Here is a 23,492-nt window from a genome sequence, read left to right as displayed (position 1 = left end):
ACTTACATTTCTGTGTACATATAAGACATGTTTTCGTGTGTGTGCACCATTTTTAAAAATGTTTTCAGTTGGAAATCAAACCGCCTCTCTGTTATTAGACAAGACTGATCAACCCGCCTCCTTACACTCGTCTGTTATTGGTTAAGTCAGAAACCCCGCCCACATCATTTGTATGAGGACCGGCTTCCGGTATCAGTGGAAGTTTTTTTTTTTTTAAGTGGAAAGCATGGCAGCTATCGGCGTGCATTTTGGATACACATGTGCGTGTGTTGCAGTATTCAAGGTAAACATTGACCATTGTGTTTATAATTTGTTCAAACATGTTATTTATTATCATTTTAAATACGGTTAAACCGTATTTTTACCTAGCTGGCTAAGTGGCACTACACAGAGTTAGCTGTGTACATTGTTCTAGCAGAGTAGTAATGAGTCAGTAGTCCAGCATTGCCTTCAGTGCACATCAGAATGTAGATCTCTTTACATAAAATGAGATTTAAAAAAAAAGTAGGCCTAGCTTTGTGTTAGGATGATTAGTTATTGTTCTTTTCTGTCTCAGGATGGACGGGCTGATGTGGTGGCCAATGACGCAGGGGACAGAGTCACTCCAGCTGTTGTGGCGTACAGAGAAACTGAACAGGTAATAATAATAATAACAAAAAAAACTGCACTTACTGACACATTCATCTTTGTACAAGACTGCTACTCTCTCAGCTTTAAGAGAGCACCAGAATCAGACAAAGTGACAGGACAGGCTTTCAGAGTTTCCTTGGACCTAGTTGGAGAAAGTTCTTAAATGATAACATCACCACCACGTCACCTGGATGTTCCTCAATCCTGACCTTCAGCAGCCTCCCCATGCTTATTTAATGCACCTTTAAACATTCTAGCTTTAAACGTACACTGTAAATTACACCTGAACATTGCACCTGTATGGGGTTCTTCCTTAAACTGTTGCCACAAATCTGGAAGCACGCAGTTGTTTACAATGTCTTTGTAGGCTGTAGCTTTATATTTTCCTCTCACTGGAACTAAGAGGCCCAAACCTGTCCCAGCATTGTACACAAAGCGAGCTCCATGAAGACATGGTATGTTAAGGTTGGGGTGGAAGAACTTGCCTGCACAGAGCCCTGACCTCCTCCCCACTGAACACCTTTGGGATGAACTGGAACCTCAAACCACCTCACTCAACATCAGTTCCTGGTCTCACTAATGCTCTTGTTGCTGAATGAATACAAATCCAGGCAGCACGCTCCAAAATTTAGTGGAAAGCCTTCCCAGAATGCCCATGGTTTTGGGATGGAATGGTTAGGTGTCTGCATACATTTGGTAAGGATAGTGTAAGTGAAACAGCATGGCTGGTTTTCATGATTTAGACTTTGTAAAGATGCAAGCACAATCAAAACTTGAGTCAGAACTGCACTGCTTTGGCTGTGACATCATGAGCAACATTAACAGCTTTGGTTCCTGCTAAAGGACTTGACTGTTTGGGATCTTTTGTCCACTTTTGATACAATAAGAACGTCAGCATTTGGATCAGAAACTGTATCAAATCCTTACTGGTACCAGTCCAGTGTTTCATTCCAGTATTGGTACTGATGTCGATATTCAGATTTGGTTTGATTATGTAAACCAGTATCGCCAAGCTGAGATGCCTAGTTGTAGTTCAAATCAAACACATTGAAAACACAGCAGCAAAACATACAATACAGGTACCAAGGTCTTAGAATCTAAGTGTCAGATATATATGTCTATTGATAGTTTTTTTCCCCCCTTAGAATAATTTAAAAAGCTTGATTTCTCATATTTTCTGTGTGAGATTAAGCTAATTAACTAGGCACTTTTTGTTTTACGAAGGGTGCCAATAATTCTGGAGCTGAAATCACAAAATTGTTTCTCAAATTGTAAAGGTTTTCTTATAGGTACACTGCTTATGCATACATTTTAAGCCTATGTTGTTGAAATCAATAAAATCTCCATCCTTTTGCTTTTAATGTTTATCTCTTTAGACTTCCCTGCAGTGAAATGTATACTGAACATACAATAATAGTTTCTTTTGTTACTGTTGCTATTTTTCTCAGATTGTTGGTATTGCAGCAAAGCAGGGCAGAATAAGGAACGCTGCCAATACTGTGGTGAAAGTGAAGCAGATTCTTGGCAGATGGTAGGTCTCATGTCTCTTCTTTCCAAAATCAAATCACTACATGGAGCTCATTGGTTAAGACAGATGACCTTTTATTAAAGCTTTTCTTCCAAACAGCTTGCTTTTTTAAACTACCATAAACCATGCTGCCCATTTTATGTACAATTGAGTGAAAATGTTTGCACATCCTTAGGACAACATAGAAGTGTGTTCTATAGTTGTGTGAAAAAATAAGTACACCCCATGGAAATTTTGGTAGTTTTTAAAAAAAATTTTTTTTTAAATATACATATTTGGACAAGCAAACACTTGATCCTCTTTGAAACAGTGCCTATTAATGAAGTTGATGCACTCTATCAAATGACGCACAAAAATGGCATTTTATAGTAATTTTCACAATTTAAATGAACAAAAAACAGACACATGGAAATTTTAAGAACACTGTCAAATCCAAAAAGTTATAATGAGGTGTTCAAGATCTAAAGAGATCTGTAAGTCCTTCAGAAAAAAAAGTTGTGGATGCCTATGAGTCTGGCAAAGGATTTAAAAAGATCTCCAAATGCATTATTCCATTGTTAGGAAAAAAAAATGTAAAAAAAAAAAAAAATCATCTACGAATGGCGCAGATTTCAAACGACTGCCTATTTGTTCAGGACTGGCTATCCCAGCAAATTCAGCTCACGAGTAGACTGTCTGAGGCAAAAAGAACTCTCCCAAGAACCCCAAAACTTCATCACAGGAACTGCTAGTAAGTCTTGCAGTTTTGGTGTCAGAGTGCATGCTTCTGCATTCAGAAAGAGATTGCCTATACTCTCATTGGCAAACTAGTCTTTCAAAGGTTTTTTTTTCTTGGCACGCCTCCCATGCAGGTCAAGTTTGTGCAAAGACCAGGCCTTTTGGAATAATGTGACCTGGACAGACGAATCAAAGATAGAGTTGTTTGGCCACAGTAACAGCAGACATGTTTGGTGCAGACCAAAGACAGCTTTTCAGGAGAAGCACCTCATACCAACTGTGAAGCAGGATTGTGGAAATGTTATGGATTGGGGTTGCTTTGCTGCCTCAGGGACTGGACAGCTTGCATTCATTGATTCAGCTATGAATTCTGCATCATATCAAAGAGTTCTTGAAGATGATGAGGCCATCTATCCAAAAGTTGAAGTTGAACCAAAAGTGGACCTTTCAACCGGATACTGATCCTAAGCACACTAGCAAATCCACCAAGGAATGACTCAAAAAGGAATAATGGAGGGTTATGGAATGGTCTAGTCAAAGCCCAGATTTGAATCCCATTGAAATGTTGGGTGGGGATTTGGAACGGACAGTACATACAAGAAAACCCTCAAACATCTTGCATGGAAGAGTGGTCAAAAATACCAGCAAGCCAATATCAGAGAGTGCTGGACAATTATGCAAAATGCCTACAAGAAGTTATTTCTTTATTGCTAAAGGGGGCAATACTAGCTTTGGAGGCCAAGGGTGTACTTACTTTTTCCACAGAAGAATATCACATCTGTTGATATTTCTGTTGAATAAATGTTGTTTAAGTACATCAACTTTATTAATAGGCACTGTTTCAAAGAGGATCAAATGTTTGCTTGTCCAAATATGTGTAAAAAAAAAAAAAAAAAAAAAAAAAGCCAACAATTTCCATGGGGTGTACTTATTTTTTCACATGACTGTATATTTAGAAATATTTTGCACTCAGTTTTATGCCTCTCTGGGGGGGGGGGGGGGGGGGGGGGATGTGAAGGTTAAAATAATTTGAACATCATGTTCTTTCAGCTATGATGACCCAGAGGCTCAGGCACACAGAGATGAAAGCAAATGCACAGTGAGTATACTTCTGATTAGTGATCTTTTTTTGATCACTAAGGAACATGGAAAGGTTATTACTGGAAGGAATGCCATAGCTGGGGGGGGGATATTTACACCAAGCATGTTATGTATTGCATTATTCTTTGATGGTGTCCTTGATCACAACTTCAGATTGTCAAGAAGGGAGATTTGCCCATGTATGAACTCGACATGGGGGAGACGACCAAGTATGTGTCCCCTGAAGATGTAGCCAAATTGGTTTTCCACAAAATTAAAGGTAAGCCAGTATGAGTTCTAAAGTTGCTTTCACTTTATTCATTATTCATTATAATTCATAATATACTGTATAATTTAATACATCATTCCCTTGATTTATTTTTCCACATTTGATTTACACTTCTCTAAAATGCGTCCTTGAAGTCGGTAAGAAACTGGTTACAAAACTCCTCCTCCCTCGCGCAAGGAGTTGTGGGCAATATTAGCTGGAAAAGTGTCCATGGATCCACACTTCAAAAAACTACCAGAAATAGTAGGCCGTCCAGGTTCCTTTGGGAGACTCATTTCAACACACCACCATTTGGGACATCTCAGATGCTATCCCAATTGGAACACAGGGCAGGTCTTACGAGCCTCTTCTAAGTGAACTTTTGAGCGATTTGACTCACAGGAAGTGAATCAAACTCGCTTGTAGATTCAGACTACAAGTGAATTCAAACTCGCTTGTAGGACAGAGATGTAGCACTCCAGAAATGGGGGATCTGGATATTTGGTCCAACAAAGAAAGACATGATGCACAAAAAAACTTCAACTAATTTATTATAGAATTATCTGTAATCTGTATTAGTTAGTGCCGACTCTCTGTTGTCGCTGCTCTAGAGATTTGTGTGATTTCTACACACACTTGGCATAGTGTTTTACCACATTTATTTTTTGTATTTTGTATAGAGTGAAAATACAATTTCAGCCCTCCCATCAGTTGGCAGTTTTTTGCTCTAAAAACGTCTGCGTATGTGCTGTGTAATAGCAAACTAGGGCTACGACTAACGATTATTTTCTTAATTGATTAGTTGGCCTATTATTTTTTTCGATTAATCGGATGGGGTTAGGGCAACCTTTCAGTATCATTTAAAATAAATAATAACGAGTGTTACAAATATAAACTTCAGACTAAAACTTGTACACAACTGTTTGTCCAATTATATAAGACTGAAAAGAACCCAATACACACAGACCCACACCAAAATATATATTAATCATTTAGGACTGTAGTTTAATTCAGTGCTTTTAAAAATAAGAAAAGATAAATACTAAAATATATAAAATTAACTAAGTATATAACCTAAAACTAAGTATACAACAGTAAAGTGAAGAAAGTCATTGTCGGTGACTCTGGGTATCTGCTAAAGCTAGCAGCGTCGCATTACATGCGTATGACGTCATGCACCATCGACTGGGGAAACGGCTTAAACTTCCGAGTAGTAAAAAAATATCGCTCGTGTTCCATTTGAGACGATATTTCCTTTCTAAAATTCATACTCTAGACAGTAGAGTATACCGTGCATAGTGTAAGTGTATAGTACATCATTTGGGACACAACTTTAGTATTTGAAGTGACGTAATGAGTAACCCCAGGCTGCGCAGATCAACTAATCAATAACGAGATTCGTGTGTGTGTGCACGCAGAGACTGCTCAGTCAGCTTTGGGTTCTGACGTTAAAGACGCTGTCATTACTGTGCCTTTTGAGTTTGGCGAGATGCAGAAAAAGGCACTGAGGTATGGGACTGGTCAGTAAATTAAAAAATGCAATATCTATATATCGGTGTTAAAGTAGCGTTTGGTGTGACAGCGTGTGTTGCACTCTGGTGCTGCTTTGTTTCAGGAACGCTGCAGAGGGAGCCGGATTCAACGTTCTCCGTCTGATTCACGAACCCTCTGCTGCACTCCTGGCCTACGGCATCGGCCAGGACACTCCATCAGGGAAGAGGTAGAGTCTCCTCACAGAAAATCTCACCGTATTTACACTTACACACACACACTTAAGTCTGTGTGTACGTTATTATAGAAATAAGACCTATTCGAGGGACCATTTTAATATTAACCTTGTGGTTGTTATGGAAAATTAATCAGCACCTTTTGACCAATCACAGTCGAGCATTCAACAGAGCTGTGGTATAAACAAAAAAAATAGAGACGTAAAATAGCAATTAATATTATGATTAAAATTAGGGTGGTCGAATTCCTTTTAAAATGGCGTCAGATACCACTCAATAAAGATAAGTGTCAGTTATACATGCTACATCTATTCATATCACATTAACAATACCTAGGAGCAAATCAAAAATCACGGTTATGTTTTAAATTAAGATTGATTTATTAACTAATGGTAAACAACACATCATTACACAGGAATATATTACCTTCAGGCTCACAATCGAGCTGAATTTAATTGAATATGCTTCATTTTCACTATATAATGTATGAGAGTGTAACATAATACCATGAAATGTGTAGTGTTTTTTTCTTGGTTAATGTTTATTCCTCTCATTTTGTTTAGCCACGTGCTGGTATATAAGCTGGGTGGCACTTCCCTGAGTGTGACGGCTCTGGAGGTGAACAGTGGGATGTACAGAGTGCTCGCCACACACACCGACCACAGCACCGGAGGAGAGAGTTTCACACAGGCTCTGGCACAGTATCTGGCTGGCGAGTTCAAAAAGTAAATATGCAGCTCCCTACATTGTGTGCGTGTGTGTGTGTGTGTGTGTGTGTCTTTGTCTTTGTACTGGAGCTCAGTGTGTGTGTGCGTCCACAGGTTGTATAAGCATGATGTGAGTGGGAACCTGAGGGCGATGATGAAGCTGATGAACAGTGCCGATGTAGCCAAACACACTCTCTCTACACTGGGCAGCTCCAACTGCTTCGTAGACTCGCTCTACGATGGCGTGGACTTTGAGTGTAATGTGTCCAGGTAAGCACTCGTTCCACCCACATGTTGCTGTAATACTTAAACGTTAAAAAGATCTAAATGTTCTGCATGTTTCACAGAGCGCGCTTCGAGTTGATCTGCTCAAACCTGTTCAGTAAGAGCATCCAGCCAATCAGAAAACTCCTGGAGCAAGTCAACCTCTCTACCACAGATGTCAACAAGGTAACGAACACTAGGGGGAGCCAGGAGTGTGTTTTACTGTGAAGTAAAGCTGAATGTTTCTAATTAAACTAAAGTGCGTCATTTGTGGGGGGGGCAATAGAAGGATGACTCGGCAGTACACTAATCAGACATCCTACTGATATTTACATTTAAAGTTCATGTGTAGTGTGTAACGTTGTAATTTGAGGGCATTGAAGAGCTTTGTACGGCTCAGTGCTGGAGGACATTTGGAAAGAGTGAAGATAAGGTTATGTATTAGGTATTAGCAGTAATACAAAGTGACTCGCATCTGATTTTCTGCCTTAATGTGACAGGATTTATTTATTTATTTCAGGACACACACATCTGACCTTTCGAGTGTTTTTTGTTTAAACTCTCAGGAAAGTGCTGTCTGCCCTCTTCCACATACATGAGGTCACAGATGAGCACACGGTTGGCTTGTAACACTGTGATTGACAAGGGAGCGTTAGTATGCCATCCCTCCCAATACCGACTGTGCCGTGATCAAGCGCTTTCATTGCACTGTTCAGGAACGCTGTAGACAAGTATTTTCTGCCTTTTTTAAAAAGAACAAAATCACAGAAATCAAAAGCATTTTTAAATTCAACAAAAATACAGACTTTACACATAACGGGACTTCTCTGAAATGCTGTTCTTCAGTCACTGTAAGCCACGTACGCAGCAATTCCAACAATGCAGGGCTTTAGCACTAACGCTGTAATCCGTCCTGCAGGTGGTTCTGAGCGGAGGATCAGCACGGATTCCCAAACTGCAGCAGATGATCAAAGACTTGTTCCCAGACGTGGAGCTGCTCTGCTCGATTCCACCAGACGAGGTGATCCCGGTGGGTGCAGCCATGCAGGCGGGAATCCTGGTGGGCAAGGACAGCCTGGACCTGGGCGAGGAGTCCATCACTGTGGACTGCTGTGCCAGTGACATCCTGGTCAAGGTGAGGGAGAAACCTTCACACCTTTTTGCAGGCTTTTTTGAAATCACTGAAATATTCTGGACGTGTAGAATCTTGCTGTTGTGCCATTTATTCTATTGTTGCACTGCAGCCATGTAATCAGTTTGTACTTTATGATGATCGTGGTGGTGGTTATACGGCAAATCTGTAAATTGGAGCAAAAATATAATGACAGTTATGTATGTGTGCATGTATATACAGTGCCCTCCACTAATATTGGCACCCTTGGTAAATATGAGTAAAGAAGGCTGTGAAAAATTGTCTATTGTTTAACCTTTTGATCTTTTGTTAAAAAAAATCACAAAAATACTCAGCTGTTGTGGATATCAAACAATTGCAAACACAACACAGGTTTATCAAAAAAAAAATCTGTTAAATATAGGTGTGAAACAATTATTGGCACCCCTATGAATTCTTTATATATGTTGGAAGTATATTCCTGTTGGGTTTTTTTTTTTTTTTTTTTTTTTTTTTTTTTTTTTTTTTTTTTTTTTTTTGTACAGCTGGGTGACTGGGAACAGGAAATTGTTCAACCATGACTTCCTGTTTCACAGGGGTAGAAATGAGTTAACACGTCAAATTCCCTTAGTCATTCGTAACAACGGGTTAGACCAAGGAATATAGCTGTGATGTGCGGCAAGAAGTTGTCGAGCTTCACAAAATGGGAAGTGGCTATAAGAGAATATTATAAATATTGAACTAGAAATAGTGCAGCATGTAGAATATCTCGAATATTCAGTATTTTCCATGTGCATTCAGATGTTTGGACCCCCATTGTATATCTGAACCTGTTCACACACTGAATTATTTGAGTAGTGCCAGGTGTACCTTACCTGAACATGCACAAGTCTTGATAACAGCTTTGTCATATTATGTGTCCAACAGGTTTAGTCACAAACCACATTTAAATGAAGTGTTCATGCTATTTTAATTTTTTTCGCTACATTAACACGCGTAACTTGTGTAGGAGTTCAACAATAAAAAGGACAAATTCCTCCGTCCATCTACCTCCGCTTTTTTTTCATCATCAAGTGGCTCTGACTCGGTGGAAAAACAGTAATTGCATTTATTGAATATGGGATAAGTGTGACTATAAATAACAAGGAATGAAAATGCCAAAGGCTTCGGGGGTCACACTAAATTCATAACGTACATTTGGGGTGGTTTGTCCAAACAGTTTGGGAACCGTGGCCTATGTGCTGGTTTTTTGTTTAACTAGAATTATACTACACAGAATACTTGGGCATGAAAGAGGAAAAGATTAGCTTACAGCTATTGATTCCCAGGCTGACCGATACTGCTCTCTTGTCTCGCAGGAAGTGGACGAGTCTGGGGCAGACCTCTTCACTGTTTTGTTTCCATCCGGCACACCCCTCCCTGCCCGTCGCCAACACACGCTGCAGGGTCCCGGCAGCCTGGTTTCTGTGTGTCTGGAGCTGTACCAGGCCCAGAAACCTTTAGCACAGGTCTCTTACACCAGCACAGTCTTTAAGATTATAACATACCAGTTCATTCATTGTGGTCAAAGTATTAATTGCAGCATTGAATCTCTTCTTTTTTTTTTTTTTTTCCCCTCCCTCATTTGGGTCCTGCAGATTGTTCTTAGGGACCTTGAACCTAAAGAGGAGATGCATGATATCGTCACGGTGGTTACAATGAAGAGGTAAAGTCCACGCCTTAGAGTATTGTTCTTGTAGAGTATGCAGAAGACGCACAGTCATAGTGTGTTGCTTTAATTGCTCTACTAAAGCTGTGTGTATGTGCCTTTTTCAGGGACGGTTCACTCCACGTCACTTGTACAGAGCAAGGCAGCGGCAGATCGGAGGCTGTTACTATAGAAACAGCTGCAGCAGCGTCATAGGAAACCATCATATGCTCATGGTGTACTATATTAACGTTTAAACCACAGCACCTGTAATGCAAGTGCTCTGTAGAAACCCCTGGGCATTCCAAAACAATCACATGTTCCCTCAAATGAATGTTTCCTTAAATCTGACATTTAAATAAATGTTGTTGTTTTTTTTCCGTTAAGTCTTTGTATGTGACCTAAGTTTAAACAGTAAATGTCAGAACATGTGCTGCGCTAGTTAAGAGTGCCATGTAGCTTAAAAACGCCATGGATGCTCTATTGATTAGGGACTGGAATGGCAAAGGTGGAATATGTGGAGTGTGGTGCATAATTAATGCCACCCCTTTATAAAAGCGGGGTACAAAAATTGTGTAATTCAGTTACACTAAAAAAAAAAAAAAAAAAGCAAATGTATTTCCTCCCAACAAACACTTGTCATCAAAAATTTATTTTAAAATCTATTTTTTATCTAAACCATATGTGGCAATGTTCTGTACAAACATTTAAAAATAACTGCAAGCATGCCATGTCCAAAATAAACTGTTTACAATAATAAACTGTTCCAGAGAGAAACCCATCGGTGTCATTAGAGCCACAGTCAGAGTTGTTTAGGTCAGATGGGATCAACAAAACCTTTTTTTAGTCAGTCATGCACACCAGGAAACACCTTTACCATTTTCTACGTTACATACGTTGGTCTGGCAGCTGCAGTTAAATCTATTGTTGGTGTGTTATTCTAAAGCCGGAGTAACGTATGTGTGGTTTACTGACGTTTCATCCTCGAGCATGAGGTTAGAATGATATTCATGCAGGCTTCACATGACAACTGATGGAAAGAAACGGTACAGCGGTGGCTCTTAACCTTTTTTGCGAGTGCGACCTACTTTTAAGAATTACAATGTTTTGGGAGAGGTTTTTTTTTAGTATAGTACACAATGTGTACTGAGTTTATTTGAACATGAAACAGCGATTAACAAGGTGTACAACCAAGACTTTTTAAAATCAAGATTACTTTAGTGAGGTTTTCGTGGTTGAAGGATCAATTGGAACAGCGAGACGTTCCGAAAATTGTAACGCTATGTAAAGGTAGTGTATAGAGGGCTACATGAGGTTTTCATGACTGCCATAAACATTTCTGAAGATTTATTTCAACAAGCGTTAGCTATCAAAGTTGATCTAACACCCAAGACAAGTGACCGATGTGTTCTGACACGTCACAACTACCACGTTAGAGCTCGATTTCTTATGTCAGGCATATGTAATGGTGATTGAGGACACATTCTACCACATTGTTACAATATCAACATTACAGTCGCTGCCTCAGGGACTGGACAGCTTGCATTCATTGATTCAGCTATGAATTCTGCATCATATCAAAGAGTGCTTGAAGATAATGTGAGACCATCTGTCTAGAAGTTGAAGTTGAACTTTCAATAGGATACTAATCCTAAGCACACTAGCAAATACAACAAGTAAAAAAAAAAAAAAAAAACAATTCCAATACAGACAATTCATTTAGGCTGTACTTGTACATTTAAGGCAATTGTGAACATTTTTCCCTTCATAGTTTCAATCTTTCTATTTATTAATTATAAATGACAGTATTTCAATATAACCAAATCTTCATTGATTTTGGAATGGTCAGCTCATGAGCCAGGAACTCATAATTACTCTTTTTTTTTTTTGTAGCTCAAAAATACAATAATTATTTCTTTTAAAGCATGTTTTGTTGTACATGGTTGCATTATTATTTTTTTGTTCATTTGGCAAGATGATCAGTTCAGCTGAGGACTCTCTGATTAGACTGAACCCTGCTGATGATTTTTGGTGGTCATGTCCTCTCCAGCTGCCAACTTCCTGTACAGCTCCTTCAGTTCCTCTGGCTGAGGAGCCTTGGAGCCCGGAGTCATTGGCAGATCGAAATCAGATGACACTTGTGAATCTGAAACTGGTTCTGTGTGGTCTGTGACATTGCACTGGTCCTGGTGACGGTCAGTCAAATCCGGTTGGGTGTCAACCGACAAATGACAAACGTTTCCTGTGTGCGTGGCGTTACACTGTACAGGCACTGTGTCGAGTTGGCTGAGGCTCTCTAAAGCTGCCTCCGATACATACGTCGACTGAGAGGAAGTCACATGACCTGACTCGGCTTCGTCGTCATCATTGAAGAGCTCGGGGGACTGCGACGTTGTGTGATCAGTAGACAGAGTCTGGCTGTTCTGACTGTTCTCCAGCTCACAGCTGTCATCGGTCACAACCGGCTCTACTGTGAAGAACGTACTCCAGCTGGGCGGAGCTGGCTTTGGAGGGGGTGGGGACATACCTAAGCCAGATGGAGTGGGTGTGGCATCCCCAGATGACTGACATGCAGGATGTTCCTCCTCCACATCACCACCATCATCATCATCATCATCATCATCATCATCGTTTGACTCTGTGCAGTCCATGTAGTTGGATGTTTGAACTGAAGCCTGTAGCTGTGGTAGAATTTGTGTCTCTATGACCTCGAGATCTGATTTTTTCGGGCTGTGGTCCTCTTTCTCCTCATTCACAGCAAGCTTCTTTCTCATCGGTCTTACAGCAACTTCCCCAAACAGCTCGTCATCACTGTCCGAGCCTGGGACGCAAAAACACACAATGCAACTTTTATCATGAATTCTGCTCTCTACCAGAAAATCCTAAAGGAGAATGTCCGGTCTTCAGTCCGTAAATTGAAACTCAAGCACAACTGGATTATGCAGCAAATCCAAAGCACAGGAGTAAGTCCTAGTCCTAGAAGTAAATGAAAGACTGATCTCCAGTTATCAGAAGGATTTGGTTGCAGTTATTGCTGCTAAAGGTGGTACAACCAGATTTTAAGTTTAAAGGGGCAATTAGTTTTTCACACTGGTGATAGGTGTTGGATATTTTAAATTGCCTCAGTTTGCCTTTATGTCGTATTTCGTTTGAAAATTTTTTGAAAAAAAAAACAACAAGAAGAAATCAGGCCAATACTATTTCATAGCACTGTATAAATCTAAATAAATCAAAAAATTGCTATGAACAGAGGTTTATCACTGTAAACAAAACGTACTACAGGTTTACCATTTCAAACGTACTGTAAATAAATTGATAAATTCTCCTAAGAATTTTGTTTGAATAAACAAAGTGTCTGACTTTGAAAATGACAAACACAATGAGCTCCGTCATCAGAAATAGAGCTCCAAAGTCGGCTAAACTGCCAGATTTCCACAGCTTCAGTTGTTGTTTGAAAACGACCGAAAAGCTCTTTTCATCCTCTATATAACATGATCGTGTAACCTTATAATGTGCGTTGGTCGCTGCAATCCAGAGTTACCGGATGTCGCAAGTGCAGATCTCAGTGTAAGAACGTGATCCTGTGAGCAGCCTGCTCTCTGTATATTTGAACTCTGGTGTTCAAGCAGTGCAACAGGTAAAACACATGAAACTACTGAAAAAAAACTCAAAACGACAGATTATGCGTAAGGTGCATAATATACTGCGATACCTTGCGATGCGGACTTTATTCTGGCTCGTTTCAGCTTCCCAAGAGGCTTATAGATGACCTCTGTCCTTTCTGAATTTCTACGCAAAAGATTCAGTCTGAAAAAGGAAACAGCATTCAGAAAAGGTGGATGAAGCAAGCAAGCACAGCAAAACATGAATAAATAAATAAATAAATAAATTCATTCATTCATTCATAACGTAAACGAAGACGTACATCTTGGTGACGTCCTCCACGGTTCGGCCCAATGGAACCACGTTAGGGTAGATATTAACGGGATTGATGTAGGAGATGAAATCCTTGATCTGATTATAGAAGAATGGACATACCGTACACTGACTGGATGTAATTATTACTAACGTAACATCGAATCGTTTTCCAAAAGTCTGTCTTACCTCAGAGTATGAGGAATGAAAAGAGAAACAAGCCCTGTAGGAGCTTCCCCCCATCCTGAAAAAGTCACAGGAACGTATTTATTCTTTCATGCATCTCTAGCCAGCGGTGATTACTGATCTGGAGCCTAGCATCAGTGTAACAGTCAAATAGGCCTGACTTTTCCATTACAGATGTAGACCCTAGCCACACTATAGTGCAAAAGTTTACACCCCCCATGTTTTCCAGGTGAGGATAAAATAAAAATGTGCATGTATCCTGCAACAAAAAAAAAATCTAAAACATAAGGGTAAAAAAAAACCAAACCCTAAACAGATGCTTTGTGATGACTCTAACTTTCCAGACCTAATGTGAAGAAGGCAGTGCATGGCACCTAGAGGAGTTATAAGAGTGTGCAATAAAGGGCTTAATTTTGTCATGGGGTGTGCAAACTGTATACCTAAAGTTTTGTGCATTCAGCACCTGGAGATGTTAGTTAGTTATAGATATAGATGATATATTTTGTACTTGACGATGACGTTGGTCTTCCTGGTCCGTTCTCCAAACCACATAGTGGAAGGTTTGATGCTGATAATGCGCAGTGGTGTACCATCTGGAGCTAAAGAGCCACATGGCAGTCTGTTCGCCCTGAACAACTCATCGTCCTGTCACAAACAGAAAATAAATATACCGAAACATCAGCTGCCGAGTGGTGCACATTAGCAGTACGGGAAGTGTAACATGCCTTGGGGTGCCTGCAGGCGTGGATCTGTGTTGCTCGGTTTGTGGTCACGTGATCCAGGATTTCTGGCATTTGTTTGTACATATTCAAGCTGTTCACATGGACCTACATCAAAACCCGAGAGAGACAAGTAATGATTTAGAAAACACACACACACACAAACACACACACAAAAAAAGTTTACCCTTGCACCGAATTCATCGCTTCTTTTGCTTAATTATTAGTACCTGTGAATTAAATTCCTGCCCCAGATTGGTGAAGAGGTATTCATAACCATATGCTGCTTTGCAGTTCAACCAAACTACATGGTATTTACTCAGACAAATCCAATCTTGAACCAGCTTCCTGATACCAGCCAGACAAGCCTCCTGAAGTCACACCAACAGTCACATTATACTCACATTACATTACATTGACAGAACTTTATTATGACTATATCACCAAATGGATACAGCTGAGTGCAAAAGTCTGTACACCCTTAAAATGAATACAAAGTAATTTTCATTATAGCAACAAAACATTTAGTTTATTCTTAGTGTTTACAGATGTTCCCTAATTACCCTACCCAACAGCACTTTTGAATGTATAGATTATTATTTTGGAGAGACAGAGAGAGAGAGAGAGAGAGAGAGAGGGAGAGAGAGAGAGAGAGAGAGAGAGAGAGAGAGAGAGAGAGAAACAGCTCGTTTCTACACTGCAAAAACCGGCATCTTAGTAAAATGAACATTTTTGTTTTATTTTTGTCTTTAATTTATTTATTCATGTTCATATGATTCATTTACATGTGATTCATTTACATGTGATTCATATTCAAGTAATTCATTTTCATGTGATTCATTTACTAATTTGCTTCTCTTTAAATCCAGTTTTAGACTGTGATATTACAAAGGTCTTTCCAGATTATTACTTGCCACACTGTATGAGATAACCGGCATCTTTAGTAAGCGGAAATATCTTGAATATAGTCAAATTTATCTAGTCTTTCCTATTCTAAGATGACAATTACCCAAATATAAGATTATTAAACCTATTTCTAGACATTTTCTTACTCATTTCAAGCTTTACATGTTCTTATTCGATTGGCAAATAATTGCGCTTTGTTCTAGAAATAAATGTTTAAAATGATCAAAATGATCTGCCAATAGAACAAGACTATTTCAAGCTGGAAATGAGTAAACATGTCCAGAACTGGGTTTTAGTAATCGTACATTTGGTTTGTTGTAATCTTATAATAGGAAATACAAGATAAATCTGACTATTTTCACTTGCTAAGATGTCAATTTTCACAGTGCAGCTCTTATAATGTAAACGATAACAGAACTAACTCATTTCATGATTGTTCCACAACATTAAGTGTAACTATAAATGGACAAAAAGTACGACATATTGCTCAATAATAAATTAAATATTGTAATCGTTGGCAGACTTGTAAGTATAAGAGGAATAAAAGTCTTCCGGACGTTATTAGACAATAATCAGCTTCAGCGTGTTAACAGTAACTCTGCTTCATCACACCAAACCATCGTTGATTATTTTCCTATAACCCCAAGTGTACTATTACTTACTTAAGCATACCAAAGAATCTCCTTTTCTAAATGAGATCTGAATATTCTCAAACAGCTTCTTTATAATCACCTTTCAGATCCTCTTAATTAATACTATCCACTCCATCTATCCATCCACTCCAATCCATTTATATATATTTTTTGATATACACGTAATCAGACAACTCTAAATGTCACACACGCCTTCTTCAAATCAGGTCTGGAGTCTGGGACAGCCCTAACAAAACATTCACTTCTTTCTTCTGGTCCTTTTGATCATTTCGGATGGTTCTCTCTTTGCAAGAAACACCTCCACTAAACGTTTCCTTCTTCCTAGAATTCGGTTCTTGTCGATAAATTGTTCTTAACGAGTGTGTTTTACATTATTGTTCAGAAAACCTGTCAGGTGCAAACTTTTGCTCTCAACCATGATATAACCATGATATATGGCCAGTTCAGAAATACTCACCCTGCTAGGGATCTGATAGAACCTGGGGTCGTAGAAGGTGCTGTCTAAATACACACTCTGAATGTCTTTTACTCTGTAATAAAGAGGATGGAGCTGAGAAATCACATTCTTCTTTCAAAGTGAAAAACAGCTACAACTTTACACGGACTGTTGTATATAATGTGATGATGTGCAGTCCTTGCTGTGCTGTAATGGTCTTCGCACAGTGTAAAAGCATTACAGCAACATTCGGTGGCATTCTTTACATGATTTCCCCCTTTCTGTATAGACATTTACATCACATTACATGATCAAAATGATCTGCCAATAGAACAAGACTATTTCAAGCTGGTTTGTTGTAATCTTATAATAGGAAATACGAGATAAATCTGACTATATTTTCACTTGCTGAGATGTCATTTTTTTGCAGCGTAGCTCTTATAATGGAAATGATAACCTTCCACAACATTAAGTGTAACTATAAATGGACAAGGATTAGACGAGATTCCGTGTAAAAAATTAAATAAATAAATAAAAGTGAGCCGCAATATATAGACTGTATTACTTTTCTTTTTGTGGCATGAGTACAAACTGCCACACTGAAAAGCAAAACCTTCACTGTACTGCTCTTATGTCACTTTACATTTACATTTAACTTATTTGGTTCACATTTTTCCCCAAATTGAATTTTCCAAATTCAGGAAAAAAAAAAAAAAAAAACTGTAAAAAACTATACAACTGAGCAGTAAAAGATGAAGGGTATTACTCAAGGACCCAAGAGTGGCAGCTTAGCGGTGCTGGGATTTGAAATCACAACCTTCTGATCAGTAGCCTAAACCCTTAACCGCTGAACCACCACATTTAGCTCTTCAGTGAAAAACTTTGCATCAGACGTGAACGTTATTTCACATTTCCCTGCATTTCACTTCACTGTCATCAGTGTCTTGCAGTCATGTCACACTGAAATGCAATCGATATCCAATCACAGTACTAGAAGAAGGTCCTGGAAGCCCTTGCATTGCATTTCTTTTCACATTTTTCTCCTGCCGCTGTCTAGCATGGAATTCATACATACTTCATACATCTGTGCTATAAACCTGCCTTTGACTGAGCAACATGAAGCATAGGGATGTGGAAATGGGTCACACCAAACTTCATGCAATGTTACACACCTGTTTCCAGAGTGCAGGTGCTCCATCCTCCCTACATCTCCAGCAGCCAATCGGAAATCCCCAGTGTACAGCACGGTGCCCTGAGCCCCCTCAAAGAGAAACCTGCAGGAAGACAAAGGCAAAAATACACTATTACATTTAAATCTATACACTGACAAAACTCATTAGTCTATGATAAGCTGTAGAAGCAGGGCATGATACTGTATACAGTATACATACACACATCCCTGAATTTATCGTAGTGTTGATACCGATGAAGGGAAGAATATACAAGTGAGCATAAATTGTGCTTCGCGTCCTTCCTAATGAGTGTGTTACGACTGATTTACTCTTAACCATGTCACCTTGAAGCTTCACTAGTGCAATTTCGTTTCAGGAATAGAACACGTCAGGGTGTGCGGTTATAGTTAGATAATCAACAATGGGGTGGTGTGATGCAAGCAAACATGGCGTAAGGTTACTGTTACCACCCCAAAGTTAAATATTCTCCACTAACAGCACATTCTGACGCATTTTATTCCTCTTCCACTTCAACAATTCGCCGACGCTAACAATTTTATTTTAATTAAAGAACAAAATATTACTTTCTATCTATAATGATGTGGAACGACTGAGACACACATCGGTCCCTGTCATCACTTACAGAAGTTATAGAAGCTCATCAGCCTCTCTTTTTTTATTTATTTGTTTTAAATCTCGCTTGAAGTCAATGCAGCACGTCATGTTACAGAGAAACCAAAATGGAAAACGGAAAAGGATCAGCTTTAAAAATCAAGCGGCACTGGAAACTCCTTCCAACATGCTAAACGGATGTTTTCTTACCGTAAACGTCCCTGTTTATGAGGAGCGTCTGCCACACAACTCCTTGTCTACGTTGTTACTATAGAAACTACTGTATAATGTATTATAACGAGTGCATTAATATAAAAGTTAAAAATAAAATCAACACCTTCTAAACTATCAGAATCGTGACAGCGCTACTCTATAACATATTTAAAGGTGTATCGCAATCGCAGTATGTATCAGTCAATTATAATACTGTGTCTGGTACATATTAGGATTAACAATTATGATTGCTGCAGTAAGTGCTTACATGACTGATCCAGGGCAATGTCCAGCCGGCAACAACGTCACAACAACATCTTCCACCTGGGAATACAAGACGAGCTTGCAATGAATGAAACAGGAACATATTTACATCATAAGCAGTGTGATTAATGTAAATTATGTAATGATATTTCTCCCAGGATTCCTGGCTACACCACATCCCTCAGAGATGAACTTCAGTACACATGTCCTGTGTCTGAAATGGCTCTTACTTCCTGTTCCCTAGAGACTGCAACGTGTAATACGAGTGTACTACATCCTCAAGGTTTGGGATCTAACATACTGCAATACTTTTTTTTTATTATTTATTTTACTGGATACTGTCCATGCAGATGTGACTGGAACTAAGCAAATATATGGAATATTTCCACATTATCTTTAGATTTCTACTTTGTGTGTGGTTTTTTTTTTTTACACTTACCTGTCTTTTTGAGATAAAACAAAATGGTGCATAACATGATTTCTTTGTGCAATATGCACAATGATAATAAAGTTGACTTAACTAGTGAACTAGAGGTAGAATCCACCGAGGTATCTAGTTTTTAAATGAATATATAATGTGGGAATCAAGCCTAATGGGGTGATGGCTAAAGAGTAATTTACGGATGTTTCTGATAGAGCTGGTAAACATATGTTATTGTTTAGTATTAAAATCAGTTATTTAGTATATTTCATCTTCAAATTCCTTTGTCCTTACTTTCTTTGGGATGGATAAATTATTACTCAGGAGATCAGAACCCTCGAAGTTAAGAAGACAAAATAAATGCAGCATGACAGAGCTCACCTCTCCTGTAACTTCATCAGTCAGTGATATATGTGTCGGACTGTCCAATTCAAGAGCAACCTGGAATTAGATATTTTCAGAAAGTAAGCATATCGATGAATGAAATACACTACCGGTCAAAAGTTTGGAGACACTTGACTGAAATGTTTTCTCATGATTTTAAAAAGCTTTTGATCTGAAGGTGTGTGATTAAATGTTTGAAACTGGTGTTGTTGAGAAAAATATCATCGCACCGACGTATTCATTTCTTTCATTAGAAAACTAACATTTTATTTACAAAAAAATCTTTTATTAAACGGACGACTCGGAGAGAAATTTTCCGAAAAGCAGATGATAAGAGTCCGGCGTAGGTGGGAACTCCTTTAATACTGTTTAAAAAGCATCTCAGGGAAACTCCTCAAGAAATCGGTCGAGAAAACGCCAAGAATACATTTCTGGAAATTCTCGACCAAAAGGGCATCTACTTTGAAGATGCTAAAATATTCAATTATTTTAATTTATTTTTTTATCACAGCATAATTCCCATAGCTCCATTTGTGTTAATCCAGAGTTTCGATGACTTTATTATTATTCTAAAATGTGGGGTGGGGGTAATAAATATAAAGAATGAGTGTGTCTAAACTTTTGACCAGTAGTGTATACTTATCCATAAAAATAAGCATTTTTCTAGAACTTACAATGCGGTCTTCCCAGAAGCCATATTTTGGATTATTGAGTAGGAGCTCCTTCGTGACAAACGAGCAGTACAACTTTACAGTTAAGCTACAACAACAGTAACAAAAAGTTTGGTCATTGATTAAGCAAAGAATAAAACACTTGGGGTGTGCTGTTATAGGAAAATAATCCATTTCTATGTGATGCAATGTGGCTTGATGCATCATCCCAAAGCAGATTTGCCAACAGTAACAATGTTTCGTTTATTAAAGAATGACATTTATTTATGCATAGTTACCTTTAATGCTGTGGAACATCCGTGAGACAAGTTACTTCCTGTTATCACTTACATAGCCATTTTCTAGACACTCAAAGCACTTTATATAATATGGGGGGAAATCTCCTCAACCACCACTAATGTGTAGCAGCCACCTGGATGATGCGACGGCAGCCATAATGCGCCAGAACGCCCACCACACACCAGCTATTAGTGGAGAGGAGAGAGATGTCGATTCAGAGATGGAGATTATTAGGGGGCCAATGGGGGAATTTTGTCAGGACACCGAGGTTATATCCCTACTCTTTACGAGAACTGTCTTGGGATTTTTAATGACCACAGAGAGTCAGGAGTCCGGTTTAACGTCTCATCCGAAAGATGGAAAGACGGAGGTGTGAGGCAAACGTGCTAACCACTAAGCCAACATATCCCCCTCTCTTCTGGAGTTAATAAACGAAATTAAAAGCCAACAGTGGTGTCAGACAGGGGTACCTCCATCACCAAGAAGTCTAGTCCTTCTAATTACTAATTTATGCACATTTAATTAATTAGTGAGTGAGTGAATCTATCTATCTATCCATCCATCCATCCATCCATCCATCCATCCCTTGTTTGGATCAATTTAAAATCTAAGCAGTTCATCGGCTGGTTACAATTATAATTCCACAGAAATCCTACAAACATTCAATCGCTCATTCTTAAGATATCGTGTTAACCAGGGGAGTCCAATCTTATCCAGAAAGGGCTGGTGTGGGTGCAGGTTTCCATGTGCTTGATTGGAATGAAAACCTGCACCCACACCGGCCCTTTCTGGATAAGATTGGACTCCCCTGGTGTTAATGGATACCATACCGAAACCATACCGCCCCCTCCACATAAAAAATCACAGCTTTATAATGTTACCCAGAACCTGTAACCTCATCTGTCCTGAAGACTTTCCTGTGGTGGAAAAACCTAATGACTGTTACAGAACACTGACACTGGAGACTCCTTCCATACATGTTAAATAAACCTCTCTGTATAAAACACTGAACAATATCAATAATTATACACTTCTCTTTGTCGAACAATAATCGTAACAAGTGTCAGAGCTGAGCAATCACAATCAAGAATTCAACATTGTTGTGGTATAATAAATAATAATAATAATAATAATAACAATAATAATTATAATAATAATAATAATAATAATAATAATAATAATAACAATAATAATAATAATAATAATAATAATACAAGCTTGTTATGTGTGGAGTTCCTTACCTAAACTTTAATTTTCTTTTCAGTAAAGGTCCTTTCAATCCTTTCATATGATCTGTAAAGACACTTTCATGTTACACTTTGACAATGATGAACTAAAGGATCTCACACAGCAAGCAAAAGCCTTTAACACAAGCCTTTTTAATGGAAATATTACCTTTATGACAGTGAGACAGAAAAAAAGCTCTGGCGTGTAAATTCTCTCTGTCGAATCTGTCAATGGAGATGGTTGGATATTCCTTCATCCGTCCAGGGAAGGAACTCATTCTGACTTTCTCACACCAGTGCTAGCTTAATTACCTAATCACTTAGCTTCATATACAGGTTTAAGCTGAGAAAGAAGACTCTGACTTTCCAAAAACATCTCCTTCAGACACTTACTCTTACCTAAATACAAACTTGAATTGAAATGAAACACAAGCACACACCATAACAGGAAACCATGAGAGCATGGTTGCCAGGTATGCGTTACAAAATCACTCAAACCATAAAACTCCACGGCTCTCACTAACCCCATACACGGATTTTAAGTTCTAACGTTTACCTATCACTGCAAAATGATTATGATAAAACAATATAATAAAATAACATCATATATCATATCGTACATAATATCATATATTATATTATACTTTTGAGCAATGTTGAATTCTTTTGATAATTATTTTGATAATGGTTTTCTATAACAACAGCTCTGACAATTGTTCTGGATTCAATTCAAATTACAGGTTTATATTAAAGCACTCTGAGAATTCTAATATATTAGTGTTTTTAATTTGTAAGGTGGACACTTCGGATAATCTAAGTCTAATAATACCCAGGGTTTTTTTTATTTATTTATTTTTTTTTATCATGTTGTTATTTAACAGAGAAAATGTATAAACACTGATATGGTTACGTTTGTGAGGAGACGTGTAATTATCATCCAATATTTATGGAAGGAGTCTCCAGTGTCAGTGCTTTGTAGCAGTCAGTAAGTCCTTTCACAATGGAAAGTCTTCAGGACAGAGGAGTCTCCAGTTTCTCTGTAACATGATAAGCTGCATTTTTTTTTTTTGGTTCTTACAGATGCATCTCAAAAAAATACAATATTGTGGAAATGTTTGTTTTTTCCCATACTTTAATTCAAAAAGTGGGACTTTCATGTATTCTAGTTTCATTACACATAAAGTGAAATGCCTCCGCCCTATGTGTGCTGAGCTTGCATGTTCTCCCCATGCTTCAGGGGCTTCCTCCGGGTACTCCAGTTTCCTCCCCAGCCCAAAGACATGTGTTGTAGGCTGATTGGCATGCCTAAAGTGTCCTTAATGTATGAATGTGTATGAACATTACAGAAAATGGATGGATGGACATAAATAAAGAATCCATATAATAAATTGAGCATTTCTGATATTGTATGTTGAGAACATATGAGAGATGGTACATATGAGAGGCAGACAGTAAATGCTTTAATAATTGCCATTATTATTAAAAACAAACAAACAAAAAAACACGAAAACCTCCAAAATGATTTCACAACAGCTGTTCAAACTTGTCCAAGATATTCGGAGTCTTCACGGAACTGGCAACATTAAAGCACAGGAAGCTACAGCGACGTCTAGTTTTACGCCACTTACATAAAAGATTTTTTTTTTTTTAATTTTTAAAACTGAATACATTAAAAAAAATTGTTGCATGATCAATATATAAGAAGTAATACAGCAT

At 38.4% G+C, this 23,492-nt stretch overlaps 2 protein-coding genes across 5 annotated transcripts; one reads left to right on the top strand and one right to left on the bottom strand.

Annotated features, from left to right (window-relative positions):
- The first annotated feature begins 158 nt into the window (after nt 1-158).
- Nucleotides 159-10,105, top strand: hspa14 (heat shock protein 14). The gene is made up of 14 exons (XM_017494665.3): nt 159-283; nt 557-637; nt 2,079-2,161; nt 3,926-3,974; nt 4,130-4,235; nt 5,642-5,732; nt 5,839-5,943; nt 6,514-6,675; nt 6,772-6,927; nt 7,005-7,107; nt 7,841-8,056; nt 9,391-9,540; nt 9,670-9,737; nt 9,848-10,105. Exons 1-14 carry the CDS (start codon nt 227-229, stop codon nt 9,933-9,935), a joined length of 1,515 nt encoding a protein of 504 aa, XP_017350154.1. The 5' UTR covers nt 159-226; the 3' UTR covers nt 9,936-10,105.
- Nucleotides 10,106-10,200: 95 nt separating this feature from the next.
- On the bottom strand, nt 10,201-22,262 carry dclre1c (DNA cross-link repair 1C, PSO2 homolog (S. cerevisiae)). 4 transcript variants are annotated; one of them, XM_017494664.3, is made up of 14 exons: nt 21,946-22,262; nt 21,792-21,843; nt 20,275-20,359; nt 19,598-19,657; nt 18,800-18,855; nt 17,707-17,808; nt 16,556-16,628; nt 14,770-14,910; nt 14,546-14,647; nt 14,329-14,465; nt 13,824-13,878; nt 13,645-13,733; nt 13,432-13,526; nt 10,201-12,540 (listed from the first exon to the last, which is right to left on the bottom strand). In XM_017494664.3, exons 1-14 carry the CDS (start codon nt 22,052-22,054, stop codon nt 11,723-11,725), a joined length of 1,974 nt encoding a protein of 657 aa, XP_017350153.1. In that variant the 5' UTR covers nt 22,055-22,262; the 3' UTR covers nt 10,201-11,722. The 4 variants fall into 4 exon arrangements, with proteins under 4 accessions (XP_017350153.1, XP_053544169.1, XP_053544170.1 ...); XM_053688194.1 differs by lacking the exon at nt 21,946-22,262 and having other exon boundaries at nt 20,275-20,735; XM_053688195.1 differs by lacking the exons at nt 21,792-21,843; nt 21,946-22,262 and adding an exon at nt 20,550-21,308.
- Nucleotides 22,263-23,492: the final 1,230 nt, after the last annotated feature.

The sequence above is a fragment of the Ictalurus punctatus genome, chromosome 19 (assembly GCF_001660625.3).
Source record: "Ictalurus punctatus breed USDA103 chromosome 19, Coco_2.0, whole genome shotgun sequence".
Taxonomy (NCBI): Eukaryota; Metazoa; Chordata; class Actinopteri; order Siluriformes; family Ictaluridae; genus Ictalurus; species Ictalurus punctatus.
Note: the sequence above shows the minus strand (reverse complement) of the source record. Positions and strands in the feature narration are given on the sequence as shown.

Bases quoted from the DNA above. Each gene is read 5' to 3' on its own strand.
- hspa14 (XM_017494665.3), top strand. From the start codon at position 227: ATGGCAGCTATCGGCGTGCATTTTGGATACACATGTGCGTGTGTTGCA. The intron at 2,162-3,925 runs GTAGGTCTCATG...ATGTTCTTTCAG, and splicing joins AAGCAGATTCTTGGCAGATG to CTATGATGACCCAGAGGCTC. The intron at 9,738-9,847 runs GTAAAGTCCACG...TGCCTTTTTCAG, and splicing joins ACGGTGGTTACAATGAAGAG to GGACGGTTCACTCCACGTCA.
- dclre1c (XM_017494664.3), bottom strand. From the start codon at position 22,054: ATGAGTTCCTTCCCTGGACGGATGAAGGAATATCCAACCATCTCCATT. The intron at 13,879-14,328 runs GTACAAAATATA...TGACTTTTTCAG, and splicing joins AAGACCAACGTCATCGTCAA to GATGGGGGGAAGCTCCTACA. The intron at 13,734-13,823 runs GTAAGACAGACT...TTCTATAATCAG, and splicing joins TTCATTCCTCATACTCTGAG to ATCAAGGATTTCATCTCCTA.